Genomic DNA, 13,692 nt, shown 5'->3' on the forward strand with positions numbered 1-13,692 from the left:
GAAGACCACTAGTCCTGCAGTGACTTGTAACTTTAAAGTTCTCCACAAGCTAGGTTATGTTGCCTTTCATATTAATAAAATCTTGGCTCTGCCATGCTAGAGCAGCAGCTGCTTACATTCAGCGCATTTTTCACAACAGCCTTACTAAGAAAATGAGCATCTTGTTCTTGTAACCCTTAGAGCCATCAGCGGTAGCCTTCGTGCAGCTGACTACAGCAGTATGCCAATCCTTCTGAAAACTTGCTGAGTTTATTTTTCAGCCACACCAGCAACTGACTATAAAGCCAGCATTAGTAGAGTTGTTGTATGGCAGCCTTATTTAGACATAAGATAGTTCCAGACTTGATTTAGCCTTCCACTCCCTTCTGGTTGTGAGATAGAGTAGCGCTGGCAAGAGTAGTAAAAGGATTAATTATTGAAGTGGCTTGGATTTCAAGTGCAGTTCTCCTTTCAAGCTACTTGGAGACACATAAGCTGTTTACTTCCCAAGATTAATCTTACCAGGGGGCTTCAGTTGAAAGATTCCAGCACTCTGCATCATGCTAGGTAGTGCTGCTCAGCGTTTATTTTTAAGGTCATTAGAATGTGATGCAGTTCACTGCTGTCAGGCTGCCCTTTTGAGAGCATGGGGACTTAAAAGGGTGAGGATAGAGATGCATGTAAAAAAAATGAATCACACAATCATAGAACAGTTTGTGTTGGAAAGGACCTTATAGACTATCCAGTTCCAATCCCCTGCAATGGGCAGGGACACTAGACCAGGTTGTTCAGAGGTTGTCCAGCCTGGCCTTAAGCACTTCCAGGGATCCAGGGGCAGCCACAGCTTCTCTGGGCAACCTGTACCAGAGCTTCACCAACCTTACAGGGAAGAATTGCTTCTATCTACCCTAAATTTCCCCTTTCCATTTGAAGATACTCCCCTTTGTCCTGTCACTACATTTCCTGATGCAGAGTCCCTCTCCAGCTTCCTGGTAGCCCCTTCAGACACTGGGAAGGTGCTGTGAGGTGTCCACACCACCTCCAAGCTGAACAGCTCTGACTTTCTCTGCCCATCTCCATAGGGCAGGTGCTCAGTCCCCTTATCAACTTGATGACCTTCCTCTGGACTCGCTCTAACAGTTGTGTCCTTCTTATGTTTGAGGCACCACATCTGTACACAGTGCTCCATATGGGGTCTCTGGAGAGGGGCAGGGACCACAGATGTGCTGCCACACTAAATTACTTCAACATTCGACTGTTTACACTCAAGTACTGGCCAAGGGGCACAAACAAGAGCACAAACAGCCACAACAATGGTAGATCAGGAGCTCCCTGGAGCAGGCTCATGGTCAGCGTCCCTGCATGTTGAGTCTGTTACGCCTGTGACAGGACTTGGTATGTGATCTCCCCCTCTTTATCTCAGCCCCTGAGAAGTTCTGTCTTCCTTGACAGGACAGGGTGTCAGGCAGCCAATCAAACCCACACAGTATCATCTCTACATATTCACAGACTGGGAATGACCATGTCATGGTAGCTCCAAATGAAATGAATCAACATTTTAACAGTGAGTACGTTTATTGAGGTGTTTGAAGTTCTGCACTCCATTGGACACTGTTCATAATTTAAAGGCAAGAGCAAAACATTGTGACAGGCTCCAACTGGGATATTAAAAAACTCATGTCACTTAAGAAATACAATTAAATTGTTCAATCATTTTGGTCTTCATCCCAGTCTTTCTTTCCTGATGGAGGTTTTGGGCCACCAGCTGGTTTTGCCATAATAATCTTGAAGAGAATAGAGACGTAGAAAAAAACTTATATTAGAATCAGGCTCTTGCCCTACTGCTACAGACACATGATGCTGATTGCTAGCATTCACGACATTCATGCAGTCTCCCTACTCTGAACCTAAGCCAGTGAATATTATTATCCATCTCATAGAGATATTCACAACTTAGTTATTTGTTTTCTTGAGAACAGTAGAAGCTGAGCCCTGATACAATTAAAAAAGGTATTTTACCTAGTTTTTGCATGCAAATTAAGACTTCAGTTAGTCTATAGAAAGTGAGTGCTTAAAAAGGCCAACAGCAGACTTGTTTACAGGGTGCACACTACAGAATGCAGGATTATCAGAGCTATTGTTCTCAATTATTGTCTTTTAAGTATTACACTTTAAAACCATGAAGTCCATCAGCCCTACCATGTTAAAGCTCATTCTCTGCACTGGCTATAGTGACAAGTAAGGTAAAACTGAACCTGCACTTGTCATCCCTTCCATGAAAACTTGGGTTTAGGAGCAGAATTCATTTGCAAAGGCACAATATAGGATGTAGCAATCAGCACACAGCAGAAGACAGCAGTGTTATGTGTTCTCAAGGAGGATACAACCTGCCATGTGCTTGTCAATGAACTCATGCATGCACTCACACAGATATCTCTCTGCTAGAGAAACATAGCTTACTGCACACTAGTTTTCAGGTTCATCTTTCCAGTCATCCTTATCCCAATGTCCTTGTTGCTTAGGGGCTTTTGGACCGCCTGCTGTTTTTGCCATAATAATCTATAGGAATTTTACATGCAAATTCATTTTTGCTAAAGTTTCACAAAATAATTAAAGATTTTTATCATTAAGACTGTAACCTCTATTTCTCCTAAAAATTGGATTTTCATGTAAAAACAATATATGAGAGAAAGTTCCCTCTATTGAATCTTGCTCCTACAGAAGTCAGGATAACTCTCTGGATACAAATATCAACTGTCAGATCTTTAGGAAAAAGAACTCCAAACCCAACAAAGATTAATAGCACTGCTATAGAAGCAGCCACATTTCAGTTTACAAGCTCTTGAACACATGACTTCCTGGCCTTCAGAAATGAACAAATCACATTCTCAAGTAGCATTATTTTTACACCTCGTATTCCCAGGAGATTACACCTATTTGCATGAGGGTTCTGACAGGTTTTAATTCAGCACCCAAATGACACAGAAGCTTACCTGATCAACCCTTAGGACAGTTATAGCTGCATTTGTAGCTAGCTTGATACCCCAGAATTTTCCAAGGTACGTGTCTAACACACCAGCTTCCAACATGTCCTTCACTGCAGCAGCTTCAGCCTGTCAGATGGGGGGAAAACATTCAAAACTTCCTCAGGCTTTTACCTAGCAAGGTGGTACCACTTTTTTAATCTCATCTCTCTTCAGAAAACCTTCATTTCTAATCCACTGGCAGGAAGACAAAGTCAGTAATCATTGAAGACTTACTCCTTGTCACATTAGTTCAGCATCTCCCCCTCCCTCTCTGACATAAGGCCACTATACTGTAAATTGAACTGCTTGCTGATAAAAAGAACACTGAAGTATTTCAATTCTAAGAAGTTATATTCTAGACTGTGCAACAGAGAGTTTCCAACAATTTAAAATAAATACTTCATACTGACAGAAGTACTATGAAGCATAACCCTGCTTCTGCACTGCAGTGCAACAAGTAACATGAGAGACTATTTACCTCAATATCAAATCCAACATTTTTCTTCCCTTCCTGATGCACAGCATAAAGTTTGGAGATGACCTCATTAGCCTTTACTCCAGAGTTTTCTGCCAGTGCTCGAGGAATGGCTTCAAATGCCTCAGCGAACTTCTTGATGGCATATTGGTCAAGCCCAGGACAGGTCTAAAGTGAAGTTGAAAACCATGTCAGCATTTCAAAACCAGTAAGATAGGAAGGCATTTCCCCCCACATATGTTATTAATAATATATATATATATATATATATATATATATATATATATATGTTGGTATAAAATAATATTTGTATTTTTTGTAAGATGTGTGTGTGAGAAGATGAAAAGCCAGGAAGCCTGCTGTACCTCTCCGTAAGATGTGATCTGCTTGGCTAATTCAATCTCTGTTGCACCACCTCCAGGAACAAGACGTTTATCCTGTGGAGAGATCAAACCAAAACACAATGTTTTGCTTAAAGCATCTATTACTTTTTTTTTTTTTAGGATTTTTCTACTCTATCAAGAATGTAACATAACTTTATTCCGTTCAGACTTACAAGAATCTGCTTCAGCACAAGTACGCATTATAAGGAAAATCTACCAGAATTTACCCATTCATTCCAATGCATTTTAAGGAAAATATCTTCTTTTATAAAAAGCAAAATAATAATGCAGTGCGTTTTGTGTCTGGGATTTTTGGGGGTTTTTTTAACAATTTCAGCTCTTGGCAAACTGTAACAGCATTCTTAGATCTTCTCATCTTTCTATTATTTTGGTGGGAAATACACAAGAAACCAATCTACTGTACACTAAGTTTAATATGTCAACAGGTACCACAAGGTGTTGGGAATTTTTGTTTTCTTGTCTTTCATTTTAAATTAAGCATTTTGTACATCCTTTGGCAAAACAGAATTTACTCTTAGTAACTCTAGTCTTTTAAACCACAAAGTAATCATCAAAAATCTTAAATCAGGACAACTCCTGATGCACAGCATTTCTGTACTCTAAACCAATATGCATATCTTGGTATGTACAGCAGATTAAGATTCTAACAGTTCTAACAATTTTTGCATGCTGTTTTCCAAGTAAACACAGGAACATTTCCTTTTGTATAAAGCAAAGAAAAATGAAATAATATTGAGGTCCGCATAAGCTGCTCACCAAAAAATCCTCTGTAAAACTGAGTTCTTCCATCCATAAAAACCTATCTGTATTATGTGGAGGAAGCATGACGTATCACCAATGAACTAGAAATTAAGTCTGCAACCAATCCGTTTCTCCTGATCCCAAGTGACAAAGCTAGCTTTTCTTCTGTGCCTGGTTTCCAAGGAATATTACAACACATTTAAGGGAGTAAGTCAAGAAAGAGCTGACTGTCTTTAGAAAGTGGTAAAACTAATCTATTTTCAAGAACTCACTCATCATTGGAAAATTGAGTGCAGTCCATGTTGAGCACCATCTTTTATGTACCCTATTTCACAACAGCAATTTCTACACAGCCCTCCACACCTCAGTACTACAAAGTCATCTCTCCAACACCAGAAGGCTGTATATGTTAATCTGCTTAACATATACAGCCTTTGTAGCAAATTAGCACAGAGAGGGCTCAAGTCTTGCCTCAAACTGATCCACTTCTCACTTTTGATAACTCAAGTGTTCTCATTACTTACCCTTGTGAGTACTTTGAAAGTATTGACACCATCATCCACTGCTCTCTCTATGTCATCCATCAAATTGTCTGTAGATCCACGAATGAGGATAGTAGAAATGGCACCATCCTCCTTCTCTGTTCAGAGACATGCATTACTGAATTAATTTATTAATCTTGTATCTAAAACACAGACAAACACATTTTAGAACAGCAGTGCCAGCAGTTCTACAGAACATACATACCATGCTTAAACACCACAACCTGTGTATCCCCAACCTCTGACAAATACACACTATTGCAGCGACCCATTTCTTCAAGAGTAGGGGGAGTCTGGAAAGAAAAACAAGTGTTAAGAGGTGAACCTTCTCACCAGTTCTCACCCTCCTACACCTTATTTGGGAAGTTCATACCAGTCTGGGTAGGGCTGTTGCACCAACAGTTTTGCACAGTCTTCGCAGGTCCCACTTGGAGTTCAACCTTTAAAAACAAGTTTCCATACCAACGTTAACAAATACAAGAGTATTCTCTTGGCAGCATTTTGTAAACCAATGGCAAGATGAAAATTTACTGCATCAAGTTACAAAATCCACTGAACTATTTTTCTGAGTTTTAATTATCGATTTTCAGGGATGCTGTGCAAAGACTATTTTCTAAGATTTTAAAAGTAAGTAAGAGGTTCAAATGCATGGAAATTATCAAACTTCATCCTCTAGTGCAAAATATTTGAATTGATCTTTACAATGCCTCTGTAATATTAATCCTTCACTACACAAGATTACAGTATCACACTCCTTTTCCAGAAGTGCAAACTTTTTGGATAGCACCAATAAATCTACAGTTTTCAACAAAGGACCACTTATTTGTGTGAGATGTTGAGAACCGCTGCTAGTATATCTGACTTTATGTGAGGCAGGATATATTCAGAAGATGTACAAACATGCTTTCATTTATAGGAAAAAAAGAAACAGAGCAGAAAAATGACAGAGAAGTGTTAAGAATTGCCATCTATAAATACATTAGTGATGCACAGAGGCATCTCATCATTGCTAAATCATCACGAGGACTCTGACGAGGAGAAACCATTGTGGAATAGTCGCAAATGCCTTTGAGACCACATCCCTCTTTACTACATCCACAAATTTTGATATCCTTGATTTCAACTGCACTATAGAAACAGTTAAACCAAAATAACAATATATACACTATATTGTATATATAACCAACACACACCAGTTACTCCCCAATTAGCTGTCAGAGGTGAAATTCTATCAAGAAACTTAAAACTATGAAACCACCAAATTATGAGTCAGATTTTGACTTACTAGAAAGACAAGTAATCTGCAATATTTTGTTGGTAATTCATTTGAGAGCTAAGAGACAAGATGGCAAGTACATTTCATTAATCTGGTAGACCAAATGTTTTCATGCTCTCCTAGTACTTACCTGACTAACATAAGATTGTATTTGTTGGCATAATGAAGAGCCATGTCTGCCACTTTGCCACCTGTTACTACTACATTTGCACCACTATCAGCAATAGCTTTGACTTGCAAATCCATTAGATTTTCTTCTCCTTTACTGAAATTCATCAGTTCTTCTGCATTCTTTATAAGGACAGTGCCCTAGTAAAACACATATGCTGTTATCAATTTAGCATTAAACCACATACCTACAAGTTTCTGACAAACCATTTTGTCTTCTAACCTACCTATAAACCTCAAGTCATCCTATTTTGTAATACTGACACCCTTCCCAGGCAACAGTGTAAAACAGGTGAAAAAAAAAAGGAAAAAAAAAAAAGAAACCACTAGGCAATTCTGGTATTTCTAGGCAACTCTAAGGTTCAGAAATTTGCTATGTAGTTTGGCTCAAAAAATCCAACAAAACCAACACCATTTCCCCACCTAAAAAACCTGTGAAGCAATCAAGGTTCTGAGCTTTTCTATGAACATTTTTAAACTAATAAAATCAATACTCTCCAAAATATCTCAATCACCAAGTGTCAAGAATATTTATAGCTAAGTCTAAAAATAAGAGCGCATAAGCATAAATAGAGATGTAACTTATTTTGAGCTTTAACATACCTTAGTTTCAGTTATCATACCATCAAAAGGGCAGGAATACACTGCTATTTTTGCATCTTTGACAGAAGTAACATCTCCTTCAGTTTCTTTTTTAAAAACCATGCCATGCAGTACTGAGGAAGCAGAAATACCAGCACCCTGAAAGGAAATAAATGGAATCGGAGACTTTTTACAAAGTAGCAATGGGACAAGAGAGAATGGTTCCAAACTGAAAGAACGTAAGTTTAGATTAAATACTAGGAAAAACTTCTTCCCTGTGAGGGAAGGCTGCCCAGAGAAGCTGTGGCTGCTCCATCCCTGAAAGTGCTCAAGGCCAGGCTGAACAGGGCTTGAAGGAACCTGGTCTAGTGGGAGATGTCCCTGCCCATGGTAGGGGGCTGGAACAGGATGATCTTTAAGACCCATTCCAAGCCAAACTATTCTTTGATTCTATAAATGGGGGAACATCATAATACCAACCATTTATTGTCAGAAAGCCACACTACTCTGCCTGAAAAGCAGATCTTACAATCATTTGGATGTAACACCCTAAGTTATCATTGCAACGTAAAGAAATAAGACTTTAGCTCATTCAACAACAACAAACATTGCCTAACATGTTCCCATTTTAGATTATTTTCAATATTAAAGATTTTTGTTTCTCAGGTACTAAACAAGAGCAGACCAATTTCCGAAATTTACTATGCATGCCACAACAAAATTAAAAAAGAGTCTTTGGAAGTTCAAAGATTAAACCTCCATTACACTGTTTACCTTAATAATTACAGTAAAGCCAGATACTTCAAACTTACCACAATTTTGCACACTCTGATATTATCAACGTTGAAATGACCGGAATCAGGAAGAATAGAAACTGGGGGGGGGAAGAAAAAGGAAAAATAATGAATATGTCTTGCTTAGTGAATAAAGTGGTACAATGACATCATAAATAATGCCTAGAATTATTCTGAACTACCAAATTTCAGTGGTTTGAGATATCTGCCTAAATTCAAGGCAATCATTACCTGCTAATCACTGTCATCAAGAGAAACAGGAATTTTGTTTTAACAAAGTAATATGCAGAAAAAAGTTTATTCAGGTTGCTCAGTTAAATAAGTTCAAATATGCACTCATACTGGTAGAGTCAAGAGATAAGTCTGACCCAGAGTATTTAGAGAAAACACTGGAACTAAAAATTAAGGTTTTGTGCTTGGAAGTCTAAAGGGAGAACAACTCTACTAGTCTTGCTTCCATTTTTCTGTGGTTGAGACAAGTAACAGCTTCTCTGAAGTGCAATACATCCTTCTAATGATATAAAAAGAGGGAGAAAGATGGGGCTTTGCACTACAAAGACTTGAATGCTATTTCTAGAAATGTCTAGTAGGAAAGGCAAATCTTTTCTGAGCCACAATGCCAATGCAGAGTTCCACATGAGGAAGATTGCCCTAATTTCAGAAGTAATGCATTCCATCCAATGCAACCTGCTAAACTAACTATACTCTCTCTTACATGAAGATGTTGGGCAAACCTATTAAGTTTTTTTGCTGCATGCCCACACCTATTGCTGCCCACTTACCACAGGCCTGAGCAATAAGCTTTGCCAAGAACCGTTCATTGCCATATTGTTTGCTCATCACTGATGTGTGCAACAAAGATGCCACTTCTTCAACATCTCGAAGGTTCTTTGCAGAACAGCACACCAAGTCTGGAAGAATTTCTAGGGCTTTCTTGCAAGCCTTTTCATATCCTTCAATCACCTGTGCAGCAAACAATAAATATTCACTACAACGCTTCATACTGCTTTTATGTCCTTTTCAAATAGCCATAAAACATTAGCAGATGCTAAGGTTTACAAGTGATGCAAGCAATCACAAGCAGCAGACCACATGGTTCTCCTTCAAACATCTTTACCTAAAAAAGTGGTTGAGAAGAAAGCACATGATTCACAGTATTATGACCCAAGAATACTGATTAGTGGCAATCTGGATTCAAGCCATGCAAACTGTAATGAGAATGTGACTTGCCTCCGAGACAGATAACCCCATCCTCAGAAGGTCTTCTGCTAACTCCAGAAGAACTCCAGCAAAAACAAGGACAAAGTTTGTTCCATCTCCAACTTCTTGTTCCTGCATGTGTGAAGCCATCACAAGCATTTTCGCAGCGGGATGCTGGACCTTTAAAAGAAGTTACACATGTTGCACATCGTGGTTACTGACACTCCACCTAAGACTGCAGATCTTCAGGCTCTTCCACACATCTTTCTAAGTTCCCTTATTTCAAATTGTACCTAAAGATACTAAGAATGCACAATATTGGAAAAGAAAGCAGCACGGATTATCTTAATCGGAAAACCTCCCTAGTAAGAAAAAGCACAAACATATATATAAAATACAAAACAAACAAAAACAAAAAACAAACCACAAAACAAAACAAAAAACTAACAAAAAAAAAACAACAAAAACAACACAAACCAAAAACACAGAGAACTGAACACTGCCCATACAACATGCATTGAGACATCCTTGACGTTGGTTCTGAGCTACTTTTACAGGATGCAGTGGGTTCACACCTGAGCTCTGCAACAGGAAAACTGTTTGGAGTTTAGATCTTCAAAGTGGATTTATGTGTAACATACAAAGTACATGTCTAAATTACAGTTTAATTCTAGTGGGGGGGGGGGTTCTGCTTTAAGATTCCACTGCTTCCCTTTTCTTTCAAATAAATGCAATAAAACACTATATTCCTGCATATTTACACCTGACATTTTATACCAGAAAGTAACCTGCAACACTCATTTTATTAAGTCACTAGTATGCAGATTATATTTTTAAAAAACAGAACTGAGATTTCCACAGTTATTCTACTCATACTGAATACCAACACAATGCATTCAGTAAGGAAATACTTCATACTTACATTATTTTTATCATCAAGTATAGAAGTCAGTAAAATATTATTCGGGTTGTGTCACAAATATCAATTTAAAGTAGGAAGAATTAGGAAAGGACAGCCTTTTCATGCCTTTCCAGTATTTAAAGATACTGTATTTTATACTATTTATAGAAGGATGCTGCTATAGCCTCAGATTCTTAAATTCAATTGATAGGGACTCTAAGCAGTCAAGAGAACATGGCAACCAATAACACTTGGAGATTAACTCAACATATGTTTCATGCAGACTTTTCCAAAACACTGTATTTCTAGACATATCCTCTTCTAAACCTACTGGTATGGGAAAAAGAAGGGAATTATTAAGCATCTCCTACAACTATTAATGCTGCTCCACAAGAGTTACATTCTTCACTGTGGACCTCAAATTCAGTGAAAAAAGTAAATGATTTCCAAAGTGATATATGTAAATCATCTGGTAGAGTGGCATTTCCTTGCTGATAGAACCATGGCAGCCATGAGCAGAAACACTAGTTCACAACTGACATCTTCTGAAACAAGAAAACTTACCTCTAGCTCTCTCAGGATAGTAGCAGCATCATTTGTAACAAAAAGCTTTTCCAGATGATTGATAACCATTTTGTTCATTCCTAAAGGGGAAACATAAGAATTTTTTTAAGTCTTTCAATACACAAACATTATTTTGTATAGACACTGTTTCATTACTTTCAGGTGTATCTTGCACATTAAAATGTTAGGTCTGTTTGTAATTTAAGATTTTTAAAAGGTTTTTGTGAAGTAACACTTGACGTATGTGACATTAAGGAGAAATCAGTAATTTCTGAGTAAGCTGTTTTCTCTTCAGAAATATTTGCACATAATTTAATTAACCGATACAGGAGAATATCTTTTGTTTTCACATATCTGACTGACCAAGATTATGGTCACCAGGATTACCTACACCACATTATCATGCTTCCTTTAATTGTTGTGCTCTTTCGTATATTTTATACTGTGTTTCAAACAGTTCACAGTACCTGCCACAAAAACCTGGCAAAGGCATATGCACTGGGCATAGCTCAAGAGCTATCAAAGCAAAACATGATTTCTACAGTCACAAAGAACAAATTTACAGTTTTTAGAGCAAGCCCAATATGTTTCTGCCAGAATCAAACAGCTGCTGCTTTGTCAAGGTATGTTTAGCCTCCGAACATGGCATTTGTCTCAAAAATGCAGCAATAACTTAAGGATTTATTTACCATTTGGTCCATAAGCTGAACGGGTGGTTTGAGCAAGTTCTTTGCATGCCTGGATGTTTCTATAGACAGCTTCTTCTAGCCCTGAATAATGCTAAAGAGAAAAATTACGTATCAGAATTAGGTTAACAGCTAAAAAAGTGATGAACTAGTAATTTCTCATCAAAGCACCATCAATCTAGTGAGTCTCTGGAAGTTTTTTATTAAGTTACACTTGGTATTTTACTTACAGTTTAAATTACCGAACCTTACCCCAAAACAGTGAGAATTACTGTGTACACTCTCTCAGCTAGGCAGCTCAGCAGACACAAAAAGCTTCTGAACAGAAAATCTGAACAGTCAATTTGCAATGTAGCTTGCATTCCCTCAGTCTTCCAAAAGTTTTGTGACATGCCAAAGAGAAACACAAAACAACCAAGACCCAGCTGGAGAGGGGCAAGGGTTTTTGTATGTCCTTCTTTATTCGCACCCTTGTATGCTACAAAAACCATTTAACTCAGTTCTACATTCAATACGTGCAGTATAAATATTCAAGAGCAGAATGATTAAGTAAAATATTTGTGCTTGAGAACGTGATCAGCCTGGCTTCAGTTTGGAAACCTTAAGACAAGATGGGATCTCCAGAACGGACCTTAAGAAAGAAGAAAAGCAAGATAAAAAGTACTGTGTGGCACATAAGGCAGAAATATTTACTAATATTCACTCTCTAAATACAAACTGAACATCTTAGATTGCCAGCTGCCTCCTTGTTCTGCAGAAGACCATTCTTGCTGTTCTGGCCTTGAATTGTCCAACAGTGACCCAGCAGTGAGGCCATTCTGCTTCCTTGTTCTGCCCCTGCCCTTGACATATGCCATTATATGGCTCTAACAAAGATTCTGAAGAGGAACACAGAGGGCTTTCAGAGCTGCTATCTTCACTGTTCTATTAAGTAGCAGAAAACAGAAATTTTCTTATTTCCCCCGTTTCTTGGAGAGAGGGACTTTGGACAAGGAGAGGGAGACTTGGAGAAGGACTTAGGAGTGACAGTACAAGGGAGAATGACTTCACATTGAAAGAGAATGGGTTTAGATTAAATATCAGGAAGAAATTCTTCCCTGTGAGGGTGGTGAGGCTCTGGCAGAGATTTCCCAGAAAAACTGTAGATGCACACCCCTGGACAAGCGTCCAAGAGTAGGCTGGATGGGGCTTGGAGCTAAACGATCTTTAAGGTCCCTTCGAATCCAAACCCTTCTGTTGATTTTATTAATAATAAAGAAAAAAACTGCTTGCTTTCTGTCCACTTTTCAAAGAAAGCTTTTCCTTTATTAAGGCACGGTCCTTCAACTCTATCCAAACCTTTATGATGTTAACGTTAAATACACTCAAAATGTATTTATGACAAAGAAATACACGCAAAACATTATACTGTTCTGCATCGCTGACAAAGGTAACAAAAAGAGTCGAGCAGCCACAGAGCGACCCGGACACCTCTGAACAGCTTCAGCTCCAGGGCCCGGCTGAATGCTGCTGTCAAGCCCCTGTGGGAGCTCTCAGAACAGCGCGAGCACGAGTCGGGCCGCGGCGAACGCCCGGGGCGGGGGCATGAAGCAGCAGGCCGGCCCGCCGAAGGGCGGCAGCGGCATCCCGGCCCCACAGACATTTCTCGAAGGCCGCGTGCGCCGGGCGCCGCCCTGCAGGGCCGCGGGGCCGGGCGGGCAGCGATCCCCGCAGCGCCAAGGCCGCGGAGGGACCCCGGGCCGGGAGCGGGGCAGTGCGCGACCCCCGAGCCCCCGCCCCGCGGGACACGTGGTGCCGCCGGGCCCCGCCGACCTGCCGCGGCTCTCCCCGCGCCGCCACCTAAGACTCCTCCCGCATCCACCCATCCATCCGTTTAGCCGCGCATCCGTCCAAAGGCGGTCTCACCTTCGCCCCCTCCTTGAGCATTTGGGCGAAGCCCGGGGCCTTGGGGACGTGCAGCGCCATCTCCGCTCCGCTCCGTGCCGGGGCTGCGGCGGCGGGAGCGCGCGGGGCACGGCGGGAGCGCGGGGCCGCGCAGGCGCGGTGCGGGCCGGGTCTGTGCCGCCCCCTCAGGCAGGGGGGCCGCGGGGCTCGCTCCGCTCGGGCCTGTGGGGGTCCGCAGCCGGCGGAGTGTCGGGAAAGGGGCTTTGGCTTCCTCAGAGCCTTTCTTGACCTGTCGAGCTCACGAGACCATCCATCAGGGGTTTCTCTGTATGCTTTGCGACGCAATTCTCAGGAACAGTGCAGAGCTTTCATGGCTGCCAATGGCAAACGCTGGTCATAAAACTGAGGAGACTCCAGTCAAGCGTTTCGCTTAATACTTACCTGACTTGTCCACATGGAAGCACAACGCA

General features: G+C 40.4%; 1 protein-coding gene across 2 annotated transcripts; it reads right to left on the reverse strand.

The window, feature by feature from the left end:
* Positions 1–1,531: 1,531 nt before the first annotated feature.
* CCT8 (chaperonin containing TCP1 subunit 8) lies at positions 1,532–13,402 on the reverse strand. 2 transcript variants are annotated; one of them, XM_085073556.1, is made up of 16 exons: positions 13,244–13,402; positions 11,342–11,432; positions 10,653–10,732; positions 9,218–9,367; positions 8,770–8,950; positions 8,006–8,067; positions 7,215–7,352; positions 6,574–6,752; positions 5,541–5,607; positions 5,373–5,460; positions 5,150–5,265; positions 3,846–3,917; positions 3,484–3,648; positions 2,973–3,092; positions 2,440–2,538; positions 1,532–1,763 (listed from the first exon to the last, which is right to left on the reverse strand). In XM_085073556.1, the coding sequence occupies exons 1-15, from the start codon at positions 13,301–13,303 to the stop codon at positions 2,446–2,448; spliced, it is 1,662 nt and encodes a 553-aa protein (XP_084929682.1). In that variant the 5' UTR covers positions 13,304–13,402; the 3' UTR covers positions 1,532–1,763; positions 2,440–2,445. The 2 variants fall into 2 exon arrangements, with proteins under 2 accessions (XP_084929682.1, XP_084929690.1); XM_085073564.1 differs by lacking the exon at positions 2,440–2,538.
* Positions 13,403–13,692: the final 290 nt, after the last annotated feature.

The sequence above is a fragment of the Lichenostomus cassidix genome, chromosome 1 (assembly GCF_008360975.1).
Source record: "Lichenostomus cassidix isolate B80296 chromosome 1, HeHo_3.0, whole genome shotgun sequence".
In the NCBI taxonomy this organism is placed as follows: Eukaryota; Metazoa; Chordata; class Aves; order Passeriformes; family Meliphagidae; genus Lichenostomus; species Lichenostomus cassidix.